The following is a 20,641-nucleotide window of genomic DNA, read 5'->3' as shown; positions in this document are numbered from 1 at the left end:
CCATGATCTGTGCCCTCTGACTGCTCACATTCCACTAAAATGAGGGATCATAAAAACAGCTGAATATAATCAAGTTTCAAAAAAGAAAGAAACAGCCTTATGTTGGGTACACTGTGGCCAAAGAGGCCATAATCAACTTTAAAATGTGCAAAGAAGCTCCCAGAAAAGTCTTCCTAGAGAAGGTTGAAAGATTAGTATCCAGAAAAGAAAAGAATTTGAATGAGCTAGTGGGTATATGGAGAAATGTTATAAATGTAAAAAACCCAGGCAGGTACTGTAGCATTGGAGGTGGTTTTCTGTGCCAGAAGCTAGTTCAGTTTAACCTGCCTTCCAGGACCGTTCTAAAGGGTAGGTTTCGAAAATAAAATTAATGAAAACTGTAAGAATAACTGAAAAACAATCCTTACATAGATTAAATAATACCAAGGGGGCACTCTGTTGCTTAGCATTCTTTCCATAACCAAGTGCATGCCTATTGGAGAACAAACCTGTGTGTTCAACATGAAAATAACTGTGAAAACTGACAAGCTTTGAAATGTTTTATAGTCTGTTTTATAGCTCTCCTCCATAATACTCACAGAGAGTAGTGCCAGATAAAACAACTAGGAGAGCAGGTTGTTGTGGAATGCAGATGCCCAGTGGCAAATGGGCAGGAGGTAGCTTCACATTGAGTTGTAGGCATCTAGAGAGGAGTAAAGTGCATTGGTGACTGGGCATTGGCTCATGGGAAAGAAATGTTAGCATCCAATGAGGAAAAAGTTTCACCTGCCTCGCAATTTGGCTCTGGGTCAGCCCCCCTTTTGTTTATCTCACTGTTGTCTATACATCAGATGACTGAGGACCCCTTACATACTGCACTGACCTATGCAGCGCCCACAGGGCCATTCAAAGGAGCACAGCTGAAAGACTGGACCTCCTGTTTAGACCTGATGAGACCACTAAGATGGAGATGACTTAATTTTATCCCATGGGAAGTGCCTTTTTAAAGGAGCTCTCAAATCAGCTAAGAGACGCTGCCTCCATATTAGGATTTTCTATTTTTGTTTGAAGGAAGTTGGCATCGCTCCTGTGTAAAGAGTTCACTGAAGACTAAATTCTTCCATTAGCCCATTTGGTTTGTAAACAGTGATCTGAGCACATACAGCTGTGCTCCTTATGCTCTGAGCATGAGCTCAACTGCCCAGTCAAAAGCCAGTCAATGGGTATGAGCTCATGGCCCCTTCTGAAGCTCCACATCTCTCTACCTTTCCAAGCAGAACTAGCTATTTAACCATCACTTCTCATAAGGGATACAACCGGCTGAAAACTGTGCAAAATCTGCTGCAAAACAAAAATATAGGGCTCCTTATTCAAAAATTGAGTTCATAAACAATGATAGCAAACTAGGAAACTAAGTGTGGAGCCCTTTCCAAAACAGTATCCTATATAGTCACATAGGTCAAGCATCCAGGAAGCTAGCCTGCCTCCCAAGGAATAGATCTTCTGCCCATTTGGGTTTTAAAAGATGCTGATGTTGAGGTCCTCAGGCTATGGATAGTTACTGGGAAATAGGGGAGGGTGTTTAATGTCAGGGCAGAAGAAATTTGCTCCGTCTTTTGCCTCCTGCTGAAATCCCATCCATATAGCTAACCCAATTCTGTTTGAGGCTGGCTCCCTCTGGGAGGGGCTCACATTTGCAGCTGTTGCTGTTGCACTCTCAGTGTTGGATGGAAAGTGGAGGGAGACAGAGCTCAAGGCAATTTTGATTAAGCAGTGAAGCTTAAGGAAAAAAATCTGTAAGTTCATGGAATGCTTTTGAATATACATAATCTTTCTTTCCATAAAGCTGTGAATATGGGTGATGGGACTTCATAAATATAGCTCCCTGTGGGTGTCAGTAATTCTTCAATATTCATTGATAGTGACAATATTCAGAACTTGAGACAGATTTCCTTTCTTTCTGACTCAAGGGAAGTTTTCCCAAAGCCCCACAGAAGGAGAATCCAATCTGCTCAATAGCAAAGACTCATTTGCTCCCGGAATAACTTCAATTTCCATTCACATTTGCATTTTTAACCAAAATAGTGGATCTTCCATCAAGCAAAATTTTCAAAAAGGATGGCAACTTGGTTTATGGTTTTGCTTTTCCTTAAAATGTTGATTTTTGTATGAAGATCTTCAGTACTTTCTATGATATAATGCTGTCTGTCTGTTGTTGCATTTCACTGAAAGCTTTCTCTGTAATTTTTAACAAAGGATTTTGATATGAAAATATATTGTGCTAGGCGAAAAATTGAAAGTTGAGGTGGAATTTCAACCTTTTACACATAATGTTCAAAAGCCTGTGCAACTGTAATTCTTGCAAATGTCTGTTTTGCTTATAGCATTTTCTATTCATCAATAATTCAATTTCAAAATAAAAGACCCATTTCTATGTCCCAAAAGCTATTGGGGAGCCTTTCAGGCTACAATATTTCTGACCTTAGGAGAAGCATCTACCAAATGAGGCAGCTTAGCTCCAAAAGCCGCTTTGATGTGCTGAAGGATCCAGTTACAGACCATTTTTCGTAATTCTAGAAGGCAAAATAACGTTTTATGCTTGGAAATAATAAGTTTAAGCAGATAGTATGGGCCAAGCGTATATTTGCGTCCAAGCAATGGTCTGATTACTGCCAGAATGATACTGCTACACGATGAATCATTAATGATCTGTGAGAGTCATAATGGTCTGTCACTAATGCCCATTAATGATCTCTCTATACCGCGAGTACGAGCTTGATGTTTCTGGCCAGTACCTTGGAGAATACTTTAGATATGCCTTAAACTTTCTCTGATCTCTCTCTCTTTCTGTGTGTGTCTGCTCCAAATGTAGACAGCAATTGTCTGGGTAGGACCATCTTATAAAGAAGCATGGCTTTGTTAAGGAAGTCGTATTCAGGTAAGACTTATTTAAACAACGTTTTTTAAGGATGTAGATTTGAAATATAATCCTGGACATTGGTGTCTTTGTGGAAATTAACAAATTAATGCTGGGGGAAATCTTTTTTTTTTTTAGTTTTTTTTCTTTCTGGATGGGATAGGGACTCTCAATTTTCTGCATTCCATACTGTTTGGCTGTTCAGCTTGACTCAGAGAAAAAAAAATGAAACCTTTGTTTTGTTTCTTCTAGGAGGAATTTAAGATATTGTTATTAAAAATGAGTGTGTACATTTGATGGTTGGATGCCGTTTATGTTTAGAAAACGCTGCTGTGCTGATTTCACGAGAGCTCCCACTTTTAAACTTACATTAACTCTGCTCACACATCAAAACCATTAATTTGAATTGATGTAGGAAGAAAAGAGAAAAAATCATTGTCATTAGCTTTAAGTGTATTTTTCTATTGTCTTAGTGACAGGAAATAAAGAGGTGACACACGGCTAGGGAAAGGTGAGCTTGCAATAATTCTGTGAATCCTATTAGATGTACCTTCAGGGAAATCACAGAAGATAGGCAGTCCATAATGCCACAAGGAAACTGGGAGAGGATGTGTTCTTCCATGGCGGCCACAGACATGCTGCCAATGGAACCAACGCCCAAGAGCCTCCAGCTTGTGGAAAAACAAGTGTGAGAGAGAAGGTCGCCAGAGCCGGTGGTCACTTTCAAGCCTCTTTGAAAATAAGAAAACAGTGATGCTTTTAGAGTTGTAAAATTGCTCCAGCGGCTACTTTGCTGGGAAATTTTAACACGTAACTAAATGAAAAACATTACATCATTTCTCGGAATGCTTTTTTTTTTCAGTTTTCTTATAATCTGAATAAAGCAACCTCATCAAGCAAAGATTTTCATTGAAACCTTTTTCACTTTCTTTATCATTGAACTTGAAGGGATTCCAGCAAACATACAGCCCTCTAAGTGTTTTATTTTGCTAGAACATTTTGTCCAGATGAGTGATGGCTTGTTGTGATATTTTTGTTTCTTCAAAACCAATCCTTTCCCCAAACTACTGAGTAGCATGTATGTGTTCTTGTTATTAATTGAGATTGGTAGTGTTTCTTTTCAAATATCTTTCACAATCTCCTACACTACTTGGGGTGGTCCCATGGCAACCTCAAATGAAGATTTGGATTGATCTGCCATGTTACATGGTCATTATTATTTGCTTATTTTAAATTGAGCTTCAGCCAAAACAAATAATAGTGATAAAGATCATGGAGGAATTTGTGAGATTTGTTTAGTGTTTCAAAGTTTATTTTTCCAGTATGTGCCTCTGATAGATGCATTAGAGTTTACACCTGCTGGGCTACAGATTCGATTTCCCCTAACTTATAATATAGCACATGTGGCTGAAAGATCACTGTGCTTGGAAAATATATTCTCTGCTGAGTAAGGTCTGTGACACAGGTAATTCCTACCAATCAATTATTGCACTGACACATTCATCTATTCATTGGAAAGGGCCATGTTGCCATCTAAGCTATTGGGATAGATTCAAGCACAACCAATTTTGTGCTTACAATGGACTTTGAGATTGATTGATGAAATGTTACAAGTAGGCATGCTCATTTTAATAGCTGCATATTCATGGAAAACCTAGCTCCTTTCCAGAAAGGACCATAAGCCAGGGTGCAGATGAGCAGTGAAGCAGTTACTGCAGTTGCTGTTTTTTGAAAAGAATATGAAAACTACCTGATGTGACAGAATAATGACACTGAATTGATGGTAGCACAGTGCAAATAAGAGCAGGAGAAAGACTTATGCAATCAAAGAATGGCAAATCCTAAGAAAGGTGAGGTAGTTTGTTTCTTTGCCTTCAAATAGGAAAACACTTCAGTCCTCATGTACAGGGCAGACTGGTCCAGCCATCACATCTTCAAGCTCTCTGAGGATCTCACTTGAACAGTTCTCAAAGCAAGAACATTCATCCTAAGTCCTCCAGCTTCCTTCCAGTACAGTCTGATGCCTGTCATTTGGCCTTTATGAATGCTAAAGAACAGAGCTTAACTGTGCTCTGAGTAGCCTTTCACAGCCTGATAGTCTTCATGATCTTATATAAGGAAGCCAAGTTTTCTTAGCCTACTCTTTTTTGTTTGTTTATCTGTTTGTTTGTTTCTGGTTTATAGGTAGGTTATTATATAACACAGGCTAGACATTTCTATGTAGCTATGGCTGGCTCTTGATGCCTCATCCTCCTTTCCCAACCTCCCAAGTTCTGCGATTGTAGGCCTGGGCCACCATACACTGTGATTACAGACCTGTGCCACCACACACTGGGATTACATACAAGAGGCACCACACACTGGGACTACATACATGAGGCACCACACCCTTGGTCTGCTACTTACTCTTGTTTCTAGCATGCTTGACTTTATCAGGGGCATTTGCTTCTCTAGGGGCTGCTTTTCCTTGCTTTATGCTTATCTGTGATTACTTCTTCAGTTTCTTAAGGGCCCTACATGTTGTTTTCTGTTTGGAACTCTTATAGGATCTCTATTCACTGATCATCCTTATACCTACCCAGTAATCCCAATAATATATAGACTTAGAGTTTCAAATTATGGAGCAAATGAAGGCAGATTTCATTCTCCTAGGGAACTTTAAGAAGCACCATTTCAATATCTTTATGTATTTGTAAAATAATGAAGTTATTGAGTAATTTGTTACTTTTATTATTATTATGTGAGTGTATGCATATGATATGTGTATGGACATAAGTGTGCCACAGCACTTTTGTAGAGGCCAAAGGACATAAAGAACAACTTTATGGAGTAGATTCTCTTTTTCAACCTTTAAAGGGCTTTTGGGAGTTGAACTCAAGTTATCAAACTTTTACAAAAAACTTTTAGAAAAAAACTTTTACATTTACCTGCCAAGCTTTCTTGCTGGCCTAAGTTACAATGTTTTAATCAACAATTATTTAGTCACTTTTACATGGGATACAAAGATATCTACCCACTCCAAACCCTGAGGTATTCTCTCATGGTCACTGCTTGAAAATGCCATCATCTTATAATATTTCAGTTCTTACTGCCTGGCTTGTAGATAGACAACTTGTGTAGATCGTCAGCGTTTGCCTGTTGCTTATTTTTGAGTGATTATACATCCAAAATGGCTACAGAGAACACTGAAAAACCTCATATATTTCTCTCTGAAATTATTAAACATTATGTGTTTATCTTATTCACCAACACCATAGATACTCTTTACTTCATATCTTTAAAACATGTAGTGATAACTATGATTGTCATTCAGAAGAAATTCAGTCTCCTGTGTGGAAGGTGTTGAAAAGTCTCCAGAGATACCAGTCTTAGGAAAGAAAAATGACTATGCTACACTTTTTCCTTCCAACAGTGGTACTGTTTGGCATATAAAAGAATTGTTTCCAGAAAGTCATATATACAAATTGAGTTGCATTTGAAATCAACCTGGGGTTTGTGGTAAGAAAGGAAAACTGCTTTATGAATTTGTCTAAAGTTGAGATACCTTGAGTAATAGACATACTTGATAAATATCATTTTAATATATCCATTATAATTCTGTTTTTAATACTAGAATGGAAATAATATATCTACATTCTGTTCAGAAGGACACAATTGACGAATGCTTGCTAAGCCCACGCACATTTTAACATAATGCTTCATTTTGGGGAATGAGTGTCAAAAATGGTTATGTTTAAAACTGTTTACCATTTTAGCATGTTCGGTGATAACATACTAGTGTTTCTAGTACCTACTATCTGATTTGACAAAGTAGTGTTCCCTTCCAACAAGGGAATATGAAATCACACAAGCAAATGGCTGCCAAAGGGACGTATAACGTCTTTCTACATAGGAGACCTTAGTTTTCTGTGAATACTTTCCTTCCTTCACAAAAGCTTAGCTGCGGAACTGTCCTACTACCTAAAATATCTTAAGTTCTGACTTGATTTTTACCTCTAGTTTGTAAAAAATATGGCAAAGGACAGCTATAGATTTCCATGTTTCCCCATATGTATTTAACTAAAGCATGCATATTCTTTCTGAGCCCAAGGCTCAATGTGCTTCCTACACCAATTCCCTATGTCTGTTTTGGTCTGCAGGTACATTGTTCTAATTTAGTACTTCCCCAGCACATGCTATGTTTACTCTGTTCTTAGAGAACTGAGTAAGGATCCAGGCCATTCTCATTGCATGAGAGAGTGGCTGTTACTTAGACATATACAAAGTCTCTAGAGGACTCACAGTTGAGAATGGGATTCTTTCTTTGGTGATGTGCATTTGTGAATACCAAATATAGTAATACTCTTTATAAGAAGAATCGTTCAATATCCTTTACAACTTTTGTAGTTTGGGGTCTGAAGAGATGGCTCAGTGGTAAAGAGTGTGTACTGCTCTTACAGAGAACCTGAGTTTGATTCTCAGTAGCCACACTAGACTTTAGCTGCAGGGGATTTGAAATCCTCTTCTGGCCTGCATGAATACCTGCACTAACATGCCCATGTAAACACATGGACATAAGTATACGTAATTTAAAAATAAAATAAATCCTTAAAAAAACAGATTTGTAGTTCCTCTGAGGCACAACTTCATTGATGAGGAAGAAGAATAATTCCCGGACGCCCCCTTAATGTAAATCAAATAAGGTCTCTAAATGTCACATTCACCACATCCGCCCTTATATAAAAACCTTTCCTGTTTTCCCTTTGAATGCCAAGTTAGAGTCAGAGAGAATTGACTCTTTTGTTCCGGTAAGCAAAACCCATAACACTGTCTCAACATAATCTAGTGTTGTCGTCTTCCTTTTTGAGAATTAGTGTTTCAGCCACCCAGTCTCTTCGATTGAATCCAGAGGAAGTTTCCATTTCATTAATGTGTACTCTGTGTACTGCCCTGTAGTGTACCAAGGAAGATGCCACAGTGAAAGAGCCCTAACCTTACTTTCTGGAAAGTCACAGTCTGGTTTCCAGGCTATCTTATGTCAAACACAACTTGAGGAGGGTTGTAATGACAATGCAAAACCCACTAGAAAGCAGGATTAAGACAAATGCCTTTTGTTAGCTTCATTGAGATGCTGATTACTTAGGTGTTCAATTATCAATTTGTGAGAGTGTATTACTATATTGAAAATTAACCTTGAGTAAAGGATTTAAATGCTTGTGACTTCAGAAAATGTCCTTCTAGATGCTGGTTCCTTCTTCATAGATAACTGTGGTTTCTTCTCTGCATAGAACTTCCAAATACTTTCTGGTTGAACTAATCATATGTTATTATTTCTAAAACTCTGTTACTGATGTACTTGTTTTTCCCATTGGATAATAAAGTCTAGGGAATCAGCACCTAAAGTCAACATCTTTTACAATTTTATTACATATATAGGTATACATATTGATTTCTGTGTATGTTTGTGAGTACACATGTGGAGGCATGCATGTGGATATCAGAGGGTTGCTTGTACGTGTTGGAGATTGAAGTTGGATCATTGGGCTTCATGGCAATCATCTTTTGAGTCACTTTGCTGGACCAGTATTTCTTGTTACCTTGCTAATAAATAGCACTAGGCTAATAATGACAGTAACTGGAAATAATACTTATATCAGCAAACCTTAACTGGGTCCTTATAATTGCTTGTCTTCCTAATTGATGACTGATATATATATATATGTACATATATATATATATAAGTTTACTAGCATAATCAAGAAACAAATTAATTGCATTTACTATTGTAATCCACAAGCACAATACAAAACTTAACAGGATCACCTAACAAGCTTGAACAAAGTACACACAAGTTATGAAGACTCATTTTACCATCTTTTATATACTCTCCAACCATTTACTAAGAACTCACTATGTTCCAGGCACGGAGTTCATGTCTGGGGATAAAGTGCAGAACAAACTATAGGCTATATAGGCTAGGAACAACACAAGGAGGCTTTTTTGGTCTCATTCTCCCAGGCCACACCATAACCTGCTACATATAATCTCACTACAAACACTAGGAAAAGTGGATGAAAGAACAAGCAGCCACATTCTGATTTTCTCCTTTCTACAATATTTCCTTTTCTTAGTATGTGAGCTACTTGCTCTTATCCTTAACGCTTTCTTTATTAACGAAAAGAAGCATGAATACCCACCCTGATGTTTGACTGGATGGCCAAGAAATGACAGCTGCTATTAATTAAACCTTAACTATGTGTCCAGCATAAATACTCCACCATTGTAACTAATTCTCCTGAAACCTCTGCAACTAGGTGTATAATTCTTACAGAGAGTTTGGGCTCAGAAAGGTTAAATAAATGGGCAAAGTTGTCTATGAATGAACCCCAAAATCAGTCATTAAAATAGGTCGATATAATGCTATACTTTTTTAGATGCAGTAGATTTGAAACATTTTGATTCACTGATTAGTTGTTGCAATTCTGAAGGAATGATTTTTGCATATTCAAAATCACACTTAAGATGTTCATAGTATTTTATTACATCCAATGTTGTCTATATGATAAACATCTATTTTTCTGGACTGAAAATGCTGCACCACATCTGTTATCAAAATAAGGCTTGTGCCATCTATATCTGCTGTCATAGTGGTTAAACTTGAAAGACTCCAAACAGGAATGGTTGGAAGTCAGTGATCTATGTTTGATACATACTTCATTGGCCACTGATACAGGAAGAACATATCTATTTCACTTTATATCTTCCTGTAAAAAGTCCACTCCACCAATAACTCTGTTATCAGTGCTCTTAAAAGAGTGAAGCATGAAATATTCTTTAAGATTGTTTTGTTATTTGCATAGTAGAAGTGCTCAGATGTCATAGGACATAGTTTCATCTATTTTAAAAGTGTGTACAAGTAACCTATTCTATTCTCAAAAGGCAGAAAACTTCCATCACTCTAGAAAGTTTACTTTTCTAGTAAAATACCCCTTCCAGTCAACAATCACTGCAAACAGAAACAACCACTGAACTTATTTCTTTTCTTTTCTTTCTTTTTTTTTTTTTGGTTTTTTCGAGACAGGGTTTCTCTGTGGCTTTAGAGGCTGTCCTGGAACTCCCTTGGTAGTCAGGCTGGTCTCGAACTTACAGAGATCCGCCTGCCTCTGCCTCCCGAGTGCTGGGATTAAAGGCGTGTGCCACCATCGCCCGGCTCACTGAACTTATTTCTATCACCATAGGTTAGTTTTCCAGACTGTAGAACTTTATGTGCATAGAAACATACACTATCTGCTTTTTATTTGTGTCTGGATTTGTCTACATGTGATACTTTTGCAATCCATCCGTGTTTCTATGTATGCTAGAAGCACTAGTCTAATGCAGGGACATGACAGTTCGCATACTCACATAGGCAGGGCCATTTTATTGTGGAGTACTAGTCTAATGCAGGAACATGACAGTTCGCATACTCACATAGTCAGGGCCATTTTATTGTGGAGCACTAGTCTAATGCAGGAACATGGCAGTTCGCATACTCACATAGGCAGGGCCATTTTGAGGATTTCTCACATTGGCCTTAAATGAGTAAAGCTTCTGCAAACATTGTTAGAGTGATGTTTCTTTGAATAAATGGTGTTTTGTTTTGAAAGAACACCTCCAAAAGATATCATTGCATCATAATGTTGATATAAATTAAATTTAAGATACTCCCCAGCATCTTCTACAAATGGTTGCACCATTTTACACTCCAACCAGAAGTGTAGGAGAGTTATCATTGCTCACATAATCATCAATACATTTTAAGGCTTTCAGTTACTTTCATTATACTCCGTGTGTGTGTGTGTGTGTGTGTGTGTGTGTGTGTGTGTGTGTGTTGTGGCCTTGAATTATGGTTTAAATTTGCTTCTGCTAAATTACTAATGCTATTGAAGTTTCCATGACTAATTGTATATCTACTGAAAGGACTATCTATTCTAGTTTTCTTCTATTTTTGTTATTCAGTTAATCAAGTACTCCTCATTATCTTTTAGATGTATTTGGCATCATTTTTATTTTTTCATAATAGCTGTACAGCGAGAGTTTTTTATTCATAGCTTCTTTTTGTGTCTTTGTAGTGATTTAAAATTTTATTAGTATTTTCTTGATTTTTCTTGCTAGTGGTTTAAAATTTTACTAATGTTTTCAAAGAACTGCCTTGGATATTGGTAATTATTTCCACTTCCTTTCTTTATCATTGAATTCCTTTCTAAATTTTATTACTTTCTTATATTTTATCAGGATTCAGTTTATTCTTCTTTTTCTAGATTCTTGATGGTAGAAGTATGTCTTTTCCTCTATTACTTTGCTTGTTATTTTTTAGGAAAGACATTTACAGCTACAATTTTTATAAGGGCTGCTTTAAATTCATTTTCATTTTACAATGTATTATACAATAGATATCATTCAAATCAAAACATTTATCAACTTTCTCTTTAGATATTTCTTTTACTCATGACTTATTTACATGTAAAATGCTCGATTTTCATTTTTGAAGCCTATAGTTTATTCCTGAGTGAGAAGCTATGCTTAATATTTTTATAATTGAGTCACACATTTTGTTTGGCTTAAGCCCTAGAAATTTGTTTAGATTTATGTCATATTTCGATATATATTTTACTTAGTGAGCATTCCATGTGTATTTTTGAAGTATTTTGTTTAGCTTCTTTTGTCCTGAAAATGAGTTTGTTTTCCCTTGTTTTTGAATAATTGTTTTTGCTAGCTATGTAATAGAGGTCTGATAGATTTTGACTTGCTTCCAGGGTTTTAGAGACAATATGTTCCATTATGTTCTGCAATTCATTAGATCTATGAGAATGTATGCACTTCTCTGATAGCTAGTACACTGCACATCGTACTTTGTGTTGTCTATAGACTTGACTTTTGTGGCTTAGCAGTTTGATTACTTCTTTCACTGTTGTTTGTTTTCCTAATCCTTTTTGGTATTCCCTGAGATTCCTAGATAGGCATGGTAATGCCTTTCTTTAATTTTTGAAGCATTCTTTGCCATTTCCCCCTTATGTATTTCTGTGATTTTATTCTCTCAGTTCTGTCTTCCTGAGACTGTGTTTAGTCCTTGATAAATGCATTACTGTTGCCCCAGAGATATCACACACCATTATAGACTTTACTCTTTCATTTTATTTTATTGCTTTTTGGATACTTTTAGGCTACACACAACTAAAATTCCTTTCCCTGCCATATTAAGTTATCTAAATACCACTTAAAAACATTCAGTATCTCTGATGTCCTACATGTCTTTTCTAGTTTTTTCACTTTTTTCTATTTATAGCTTTCTTCTCATTGTTGAAATTATTTCTAACAAAACCTGATAAAATACTTATCATGCTATTGTAAATCTCCTGAGACCAATTCTATAGACTTTATCTTTGAAATTGTTTTCTATTTGTTTACCTTTTAGGAATTTTCCCCCTGATTATTGTTCATTTAACGTGTCTGGAAGGTACGATATAGGGAAAGCCCCAGACAGGTAAACGATGTCAGTGTCTCCAAATGGGAATACCCTTCCTCCTCATTAGGCCATTAGTGCTTTGGAATCAGTGACCTTAAAGCAAGATGGATTTGAGCTTGATTGTTGCTTCCGTTATCTTTCGTTCACCGCAGGATTCACATTACTTACCAGCAATATCAACCAAACTGCTTTTCCCAGGCCTCTGACAGCTTAGTAGGTTCGTTTCTATTCTTTTCTTCCATTAACCTGTTTCTTCAGCAGACTCTTTGTACCAGAATGTTGACAAATTGGCTTTTCCTTCTTGTATCACCTGTTCCTTCCTAGAAACAGAGAGCCCCTGGACTGTTTCAGTGTGCGAGTGTGTTTCCCCTGAGCTATTATCTCGGCCCTCTGACACTGTATACTTAGATTTCATTGGGGGGATGAGCTGCCAGCTTTCTTTCCCATTCTCCAAGTTAGTCAACCACTGTTTCCTACTCACTGAAAGTCTAAAATATGGAAACATTATGTTTAATAATCTCTTAATGTTAAAATAGAGGAACTTTTTAATGTAAAAATACTATCCAGCGATCACATCCCAAAATCCTGTGCATGTTTAACCGTGGAATAACTACATATCAGGCTCATTAAACTCAGACCCCAATACAAATGTCAGAATTTGGCTATGGCATATTTTGAATGAGAAAAACATTGATAATTCCAGAGTCTGTGCATCAACAGATTAGAGTATTTAGAAATAGGAGAAGGGAAATTCTTGTCCTTTGTCTGTCCATGGTTAAATACTAATTGGAGATACATTGTAATCTGAAACTTTAGTGAACTAACCCATTTAGCCAGCGCAGGAAAACTGTGAAGAACATATTAGGTTAGAGTGGAATGTAAGCAAACAATCCATTGTATGCTGGATTATTGCTAAAATGCTATGATTTCATCTAAATTTGTTCATATTTTACTTCCTCTGAGGATACTGAGCAAAGTAAGAGTTCACACATTTTCTTCAGCTTTTGCTAACTGTAGCTTTCAAAAGGCTCATATAATATTAGAATACTGGGGAAGTAAAAATCCCTGTTAAAACACAAGTTTCCCATCTGCCTTCATTTCCATATTTAGTATCATGACCTTGTTGAACTTAAAAGATATTTTTTACAGGGAATTGAATAACGAGTCATATAAAAGTAATACCCAGTGAGGAAAAACTTTTTAAAAAATCACAGTGTCCATGTGTTCCAGCCCTTTACTGTTCCTAGTAGTATATTTTGGAGCAGTCTTTCCCATTAGTAGGCTATATTTTGTTATCTAAATTGAAGATAAGGACAAATTAATCACTAGCCTAATTCCACATTTTATTGCACATTTAACATAGATCATCAGAATGTATTCCTCTCATCAGTGTCCTATGCACTTCCAAAATAAGTATAGTAAAGGCGTCTCTAGTAGACTTAAACAGGGTGTGTTCACGCCACAGTTATTACCCCCCCCCTTGCCTCTCACAGTACTTAATCATGTTCAAAGATGATGTGATTATAGGCCTTAGTCAATGTTATCTTGCTCACTTAAGATGCATTCTCAGGAAGATTGAACTGACTTGAGTTTCCAGTAACAGCCTTCTTCAGGTGCTTCAGTGATTTTCTCTGTTCTGTTGAAGAGATCTACCAATCTTCACAGGGCCTATGGTCCTTGACTGGCAATGGGAAGTTTTCTCTGAAACCTTTTGTTTTGTATGCCTCATTAATACAGGTGATGTGCATATTGTACAGAAACACTGTTTGTGTTGTAATCACCTAACCCTTCTATACATTTGACACTGATAATATTTGCCTTGATCAGACAGTATAAAACCGAGTTTTAAAAAGAAATGGATCTCCAGGGGTAACAATGCACCATTAGATATTTTTCAACACTAAGTGAAACCTCCATTGCTAGGAATGGGTTGTATCCAGTTGAGTCATTGGCCAAATGAGCCCCATGGAGACAATGTGGTTGAATTAAGAGGACATGGGTTGTTGACGCATGATCTAAGACTCTCTAGCTCTTCGATGTTGAATAGGTTACTTCATTTTTTAAAAAGATTATTTATTTATTTTATGTGTATGAGTATTTTGCTCAAATGCATGTATGTATACCACAAGGATACCTGGTACCGACAGAAACCAGAAGGTGATATTATATCCTGAGGAACTGTAGCTATGAATGACAGTAAATCTCCAAATGGGTACTGGGAACTGAACACGGCTTCTCTGCAATAGCATCAAATGCTCTTAAACTCTGAGACAACTATCTCTCCATTCCCTACTTAATCTTTTTAGTTTTATTTGGCATATAATATGTATACTTATTTATGTGGAACTATTCTAATTCAAAATGTTATACAATATAAAAGGATAAGATAATACTAATTGGCTTTTATCACTTCTCAAAATATTATTTTTGTGTTAAGAAACTTATCTAAGTACATTAAAGTATATGATTACATCTTGTAGACTGTAGTAGATATACTTCTGTACTATAGAGCGTCAGAACTATTAATAGCTCCCCAAATTCTAACTGTAGTTTGGTACCATTAGCCCCTCTCTTCACTTCTCTCTCCCCTTCCTAGGCTCTAGTGACCTTTGTTCTGTTTACACCTCTAAAATTTATTTTCTTAACTTACACAAATAAGAACATGCAGTACTTGCCTTTCCATGCCGGATTTACATATTTTAACATATTGTCCTGAAGTTCCCTTTGCCACAAATGATAAGATTCATCCATTGTGTGGCTGAATAATAGTACATTGTGAATATATATTACCTTTTTATCCATACATCCATCAATGACCATTGACTAATTCTGTAGCTTCAATATAGTGAATAGTGCAGCTATAAGCATGGAAGTACCAGTTACTCATTGGTACGTGGTTGATTTCATTTTCTTAGAATCCATACCTAATAATGGAATTGCTATTTCTTAGAAGAGTTCTGTTTTTAAGCTTTTGAGGAATGGCCACATTGGTTTTCATAATGTCTATACTAAAATATTTTCTAACCAACAGTGTGTATGAGTGTCTCTTTCTCTATATCCTCAAAAATACAGAAGTGTTATGTTGATAAGACCAGAGAACTACAGGCAACTAATGAATGCTTAGAGAAGGAGAAAGTGTCTCCCCAGAGAAGAGTTCACCAACTGGTTATTCAATATCAAATGGTGAGCGTGAAAACATGTACAAGTAATATTATGAAGACTGAGCAGGTTATATTTAGGAATACATATCTCTATGCATAGACAAATATTCATGTAACAACAATTAATGAAAAAGATGCCATGAATTTGAAAGACAGGAAATGATGCAATTATATTATAATCTTAAACAATACAAACATAGGAGAAACACTTGACACTATTTGGTTTTTCTGAGAATCACTTCTGTTTCTATAAAAACTGAAGTGAATATAATTTTCACCTTGCAAGGGTTTTCTAAGTATTAAAGGTATGGTTTGTAATGAGCTTGGCATTTAATAAGCAATTAACAAACACAGGCTACTATTATGGAAGCAAACCAAAATATTAAAACAGGCTCCATAGTCAGGTTTTGGGGGTCCAAATCCTTTTTCTAGTATTCTACATCTGCTTCCTAGGCAATATGCTTTAATTTCCTTATGCTCCAGTTTTATAATCTAAAATAGAAGGGTCATAATAATACTTACCTCACCAGTAGACTTAAATTCATTAATATGTCAAAAGACCAATGTTTGACACACTGCCTTTTTTGTTTTCTGTGATAAAGCCATGACCAAAAGTTACTTGAGGATGAAATGGCTTATTTTACTTCCTAGGTTATAGTCCTTCATGAAGGAAAGTCAGGGAAGAAACTCAAGACAGGAACTTAGAGGCAGGAACTGAAGCAGAAACCTTGGAGGAACAATACCTGTTGGCTTTCGACTCATGGCTTTCTCAGCTACCTATTTTCAACTCAGGACCAAGTATCCAGGCATGGAATGTCCCACAGTGGGATGGACCCTCCCATATCAATAATTAATCAAGAAATGCCCCCCCACATGCACACAGGCCAATCTGGTATAGACAATCCCTTAGTCAAAGATTCTTTTGAGCAAGTGACTACAGTTTATGTCAAGTTGAGAAAAATTAACCAGCATATACAGTTAGTAAGTGAATTTCATACATTTGTTACTTAGCTTTTTTCCTTTCAGAAAGACAAGGCTAGGGCAAGCTGGGTAGGTGGGAGACCACTGGAGGACCTCAGCTGAGAAATGTTTCACTGAGTACCCACTATATGTCAAGTAATACTTAGCAATCTCTCTCTCTCTCTCTCTCTCTCTCTCTATATATATATATATATATATATATAATCTAACATGTTATTAATAGCCCCTTTTCATGTTTCCTAGTTCCAATGTCTATATTCAAAACCCTCTATCATCTTCATTACATGGTGTGCTTGCCCTGGGACTTCACCATTTCTATGACTGATGACTTTTTCCAAAAGGATAGGACAGCTAAATATGATTTATACATAATTCATGTTTATGTGATAACCTCCCTTAAACACTGTCTTTCTGATTAGTGGCAGGTTTATTCAATTCAAAGAACTTTCACATCCATTTGTTTTGGAAGTCATCTATGTCCTTTTGCCAATGTAAGTCATGCTTTGTCCATCAGCACTGTGTCAATTCAATTATTATTTTTCATTATTATATCAATATTTTTGCATGTAGTTAGGAAGGTCAAGTTTCCTGAGCACAGGATATGCCAAGTACCCTTAGTTAGGACAGAAGCCATTCTACTACTAATCCTGTTTTCCCTAAATGCCATTCATCTATGAATATCATAAATATCTGTGACTGGCTCCTCTGAATAAGTGAAGATTTGTAATTCATAATGTGTGCTGCTGACAGTCTTAATGCTAAGAAATCTCATGACACTGCTCAGAAAAAATGAGTGATGTTTCCTCTGGTGACATGAAGAAGCCATTCTTAACTTGCTTTGACTTCTTCTGGACTGATTGTCATCTCCAGACAGTTGTAGCCTCTAGTACCTAACTATATCATGAATCTAGTGTACCTTTCCCTAAGAAGAAGATGTGAAAAAATGTTGACTCAACTCACAGGTAGGGCATCAGTGACAGGCTAAAGAAACAATTCCACCCACATCTAGTTTAGTTAATCCAATGAAATTAAGCAGGGTTTCTTACAGAAGTATGAACAACTTGTCCCTACACTGTAAGAAGTCCATCTTCCCACACCAAATCTGAGCAATTGTTAACTCATTTCATGTCCTTGAGAGGCTTCTATATTTTGCTCTACGATGTTCCCTCTTGAGGGTAAATACATCTGTTCTGATTTCAACATGTGAATGGTCACGTTATGCTTAAAAACAGATACCAATTTTGACTTTCTGCCTTTCTATAAGTGAGTGACCAAAGGGTATGTCTTCCTCTCCCCATACTCGTGATGGGACATATATATATATACATACTCAAAGGAGTCCTTCAACTTGAAACACCATAAAGTAGGCAACAATTGGTCTTATTTTAGATACATCAGCTCCAATACCATAAAATAGTATTAGTTATTTCTTTATAGGTCTCATTAAGTGGAAACACTCTATACTAGATAATCCATGGGGTGGCTTACAGATGAAGATTTAAAAACACAAAAATAAAAAGAACAACAACAATAAAAAGTCAGTCTGGGAAGATGCACCAGTGGTAAATTGCTCAGCAAGCAAGTGTGAGAACTTTAGAGTTTGAACTCCCAGAATCCACATAACACCAGGTGCTGTGGCAGAAGCGTCTGAAATCCAAGTGCTACTAAAGCAACAGAAGAGGAAGAGACCAGAGAAATCCTGGAAGCACACGGGCTAGCCTGTCATATGAATTGGAATAATAAGACAATCTGTCTCAAAGAAGGTGGAAGTCACACATTGAGACCAGAGATTGTCGTTTGACCTCCACATGTACCTGCACACACACATGCAAATACACACAGAATCAGAGAGATTAAACAAATAAGAAATCATAAAGTATATTGACCTATTACAAAATGGACAATTTGAAGTAAGCCATAAAATATAGGAGAAATGCACCTCAGAATGATTTTATTAAACCATAAATATTTTAATGATTTAAGTGAGATCTGTGCAAATAGTACAGCAAGTTTCAACATACACTTTACCCAGTTTCTTCCCAAAGCTAACATCTTATATACTACAATACATGCATCAATAGTAAGAAATTAATACACTGGGCAGTGGTAGTACACATGCACTCGGGAGGCAGAAGCAGGTGGATCTCAGTGTGTTGCTGGATTTTCTCTTGTCCATCCAGGCCCCACAGTTGCTTTTCAGTCTCAAATAAACACACAGACAAGACGCTATATTAATTGTTAAATTGTTGATCTATCGTTAGGGCTTCTTAATGGATAGCTCTGTCTTAATTATTAACCCATTTCTATTAATCTAAGTGTTTCCATGTGGTCTTACCGGAGAAGGGTCCAGACCTCTTACTCCTTTGGGAGCTACATGTTGACTCTTCTTGGAGGGCTCCCCATGCCTACCTTTCCCAGTGTTTCACTCATCAACGAATAAGAGAAACATATATACAGGAGAACATCCCCCATCATCTGTGAGTTCAAGACCAGCCTAATCTACAGAGTGAGTTCCAAGACAGCCAAAACTACACAGAGAAACCCTGTCTCAAAGAAAAGGAAATTACTATTACTACCAGTTAAGCCATATTTGATTCAGACTTGTCCATTTTTTCCACTAAAGCTTTCGTTTTATTCCAGGGTCTATCCAGGGTAGCACGTTACAGTTAGTCAATCATCTTATCTTAGTTTCCTCTGGTCTCTGAAATCATTTTAACTTTTGTTTTTTCATGCTATTTTAACACTCAATCCACATGGGTCATGTATCTCAACGATAACATCACTGACTTGCAACAACTTATCTCATTCACAGATTTGGCAAATAATTGGTGATATCTTACTTAACAAATGCTGGCCATATGACCAGATTCAGCCTCTAAAACCCTGAAAGATCTCAGCCAATTCCACTCTTTTGAGCTGCTGCTGAGACAATTACATGAGTCAGTCATCCAATAAACTCAAGACTTTCTGCTATGACATCTGGTAAACACTGGCGCAGGTCTGCGTAGCACCTTCCACCTACCACTCTGAACATTGATTGCCTCCCAAGACTAGCCTGTGTCTTCTACTTTTTGATAGTTCATACTGTTTATAAATAGATTTATTAAAATGAACACCTCTTCTTCATTCACCCTATTTATTTCCTGCAGAGAATCAAGATACTAGTTTCTAGTATAATCTAGTATAGTACTATTTTAATCTAGTATAATCCAGATAGACTCTGTATATAATCCCATCCCAGAGATACTGGATTCAGTCATGTTCAGTTGGTCCTAGATTTCCTCACTGGGACTGCTTGTCCCATGACCCAGTCTCAAGTCCTCAAATTCCCAAATTTAATAAAAAATTAAATTATTATTAAAAACAGATGAACTAACACAAGCAGAAGCACCTAGTCCACTAATGGGAACAGGTGCAGAACAGACTCTTGATAAGTGGTGTGCGCACGCATGTGCACGTGTGCTTGAGCGCGTGTGTGTATGTGTGTACAATGTGTGTACATGTGCACATGCTTGATGATATATAAAATATATTTATGTATTTGTCATAATAATAAACTCATGAAAACTCAGGGTAAAATATCGTTTCTATTGCATTGTATTATTCTTTCTTCTGCCTGGCAGGGATGTATTTTAGCTTTCAGTTCTTTTTAATTAATTCCTTTTGAGGTTACATTTTATATTTGTGTTGACCTTTCTCCTTCAGGTTTTAATTAAGTTGTTACTGAGAAGAACTGAAGTATTACATAATATGAGGGGGTTAGTTGCTCACTTTCCTGAATCTAGTATATGATCAATTAGAGAGATTATGACAGTCAATGAAAGGGTTTGGTCAGGATTAACAAATACCCCTTATAATCAACAAAAAGTAAAAATTAGACCCTGGTTCAGAATATTGATATAAATTGCCACATCAGTAATAAGATAAACTATCTCCATGTAAAGAACATATTTCCAAACTGTAAATATTGATGGAAGTCAACATAATAATCACAAAGTGGAAACATATCCCAGGAGAGAAGCACTCTTGCTAATTGAAGAAATTCACAGAAGTTTCTATAAAATTGGTGGTCTAACTCTCCAGAAGAAGGTTGGAAATGTCAGAAATGACTCATAAAGT

The 20,641-nt window shown here is 36.6% G+C and overlaps 1 protein-coding gene across 4 annotated transcripts in view; it reads left to right on the top strand.

Annotated features, from left to right (window-relative positions):
• The window catches only part of Fgf13 (fibroblast growth factor 13), a 516,384-nt gene that overhangs the window by 396,446 nt on the left and 99,297 nt on the right, over positions 1 to 20,641 (top strand). The window contains exon 1 of one of the 4 annotated variants that reach the window (XM_040744657.1): positions 2,764 to 2,917. The exons of the other annotated variants lie outside the window; for them this stretch is intronic. Within the exon in view, the coding sequence (XP_040600591.1) occupies positions 2,890 to 2,917 (28 nt within the window). The 5' untranslated portion in view covers positions 2,764 to 2,889. Of the gene's footprint in view, positions 1 to 2,763; positions 2,918 to 20,641 lie in introns of those variants that run through there. 4 annotated transcript variants of the gene reach the window in all.

Source organism: Mesocricetus auratus, unplaced genomic scaffold (assembly GCF_017639785.1).
Source record: "Mesocricetus auratus isolate SY011 unplaced genomic scaffold, BCM_Maur_2.0 Super-Scaffold_100003, whole genome shotgun sequence".
Classification (NCBI taxonomy): domain Eukaryota; kingdom Metazoa; phylum Chordata; class Mammalia; order Rodentia; family Cricetidae; genus Mesocricetus; species Mesocricetus auratus.
This window is presented reverse-complemented; position numbering and strand designations above follow the sequence as displayed.